Here is a 1,673-nt window from a genome sequence, read left to right on the forward strand (position 1 = left end):
TGGGCTCCAGCTTTAGGAAAAAGCTGGTTTTTAGTTAACAACTCTCTATTTCTAGGGCTCTCTTCCATCAAAGCTATGACTTGGGAACACTTCTATTTAAAGGACAGCAGAAGTTCCTAGAGTCATTAGGTCCTGAGTTAGAACTCACCTGAATGTTGAAACTTGACAGTCAGAAAAATAGCTCTTGATGCTGCTATTTCGGAAGAGTTGGTTGAGCTGAAAGACAGGGTGATGTTTCTTAGGTCAGAATCCTGGTCCCGGTAGCATCAGAGAATTTTCAGCCACTGAGCACACTTCTCTATCTATTTTGTTTCTTGTCATGACACCCACTTGCCCAGGTATGTATATCAAACGACATGCTCTTCTAGGGTATGACTTAGCTGTGTGACCTTGGGTCAGCTACTGAACCTCTCTGTGCTTGCGTCTTAAATGGGAATAAGAACCTGTCTTTGTGGATTGTTATAAAAAGTCACCCTGTGGCTACCCAGAATGCATAAGTCGATTTCTGCATGCAATAGAGTGGACACACCACCCCCCTCTCACCGCGTCCTCAATATTCCTTTTGTTCCTCTGGTAATTGGTGGTGCTTGGCTGGGATATGTCCTGGGAATATGGTAGGTTGGTGATGGTGAAATTCAGGTAGAAGTGCTGGGTGCTGGAACTGCTTGTTGGTTTTGTTGGTTGATAAACTGATGGCTCCATTTCTAGAATTTAAAAAAAAGGATGTAAAAATTCATTCTCAAGGCAGGGTTTTAAGAAAGAGATTATTCCAGCTAGCTTAACTTATTTCTGTCATTGTGAGCTGAGCTACGGTTTTTTTTTTTTTCCTGGAGGGGAGGTCGTTTGTTTTGTTTTGTTTTTTTGAGACAGTTTAACTCTCTTTGCCCAGGCTGGAGTGCAATGGCGTGATCTTGGCTCAGCGCAACCTCCACCTCCTGGGTTCAAGCCATTCTCCTGCCTCAGCCTCCTGAGTAGCTGGGATTACAGGCATGCACCACCACGCCTGGCTAATTTATTTTTTTTTTGTATTTTTAGTAGAGACATGGTTTCTCCATGTTGGTCAGGCTGGTCTCAAACTCCCGACCTCAGGTGATCCACCCGCATTGGCCTCCCAAAGTGCTGGGATTACAGGTGTGAGCCACCGTGCCCGGCTGAGCCAGGATTTTAAAGGTGGGATAGAGGGTTTTAGGTAACAGCTCTATATTGGATGGAGGATCTTCCTCCATCCATCTGTCAAACTTGCATCCATCCACCCATCTACCTGTCCAACTCTCTTTCTACCAAGCATTGTAAGAATTGCCTACAACGTGGGATGAAAGACTGGGTTTCTCTGGGGGTGTAGTCAGCAAGCGTAGGTGCTGAGCAACCCAGAGTCTTCTAACTGATGATCTTTGTTCGTAAAGGGTCTTCCTGACTCTGCTCTTCTCTCCCTCCACCCTCCATTCTGCACACAGCACCCAGAGGATAAGCAGAATTCATGTCACTTTCTTTCTAAAGCAGAGCTCATGAGTGTGTCATGTTCCTCCCCAAGCCATTCCAGTACCCAACAAAGTCTCTGCCCACATCTTTGGCTTCGGCTGTCACCTCTCCAATATCAAAGTGGATGCTGCAGCTACACCAATCTTCTGAAACTTCCCCCAAAATGCCATATTCTTTTTATCTTCTAGGTTATA

The 1,673-nt window shown here is 45.3% G+C and overlaps 1 protein-coding gene across 1 annotated transcript in view; it reads right to left on the reverse strand.

The window, feature by feature from the left end:
• The window catches only part of MUC16 (mucin 16, cell surface associated), a 151,112-nt gene that overhangs the window by 19,473 nt on the left and 129,966 nt on the right, over positions 1-1,673 (reverse strand). The window contains exons 104-106 of the mRNA XM_011994314.1: positions 1,240-1,277; positions 544-704; positions 149-216 (exon numbers count right to left, since the gene is read on the reverse strand). Of these exons, the coding sequence (XP_011849704.1) occupies positions 149-216; positions 544-704; positions 1,240-1,277 (267 nt within the window). The remainder of the gene's footprint in view (positions 1-148; positions 217-543; positions 705-1,239; positions 1,278-1,673) is intronic.

The sequence above is a fragment of the Mandrillus leucophaeus genome, unplaced genomic scaffold (assembly GCF_000951045.1).
Source record: "Mandrillus leucophaeus isolate KB7577 unplaced genomic scaffold, Mleu.le_1.0 Scaffold451, whole genome shotgun sequence".
Taxonomy (NCBI): domain Eukaryota; kingdom Metazoa; phylum Chordata; class Mammalia; order Primates; family Cercopithecidae; genus Mandrillus; species Mandrillus leucophaeus.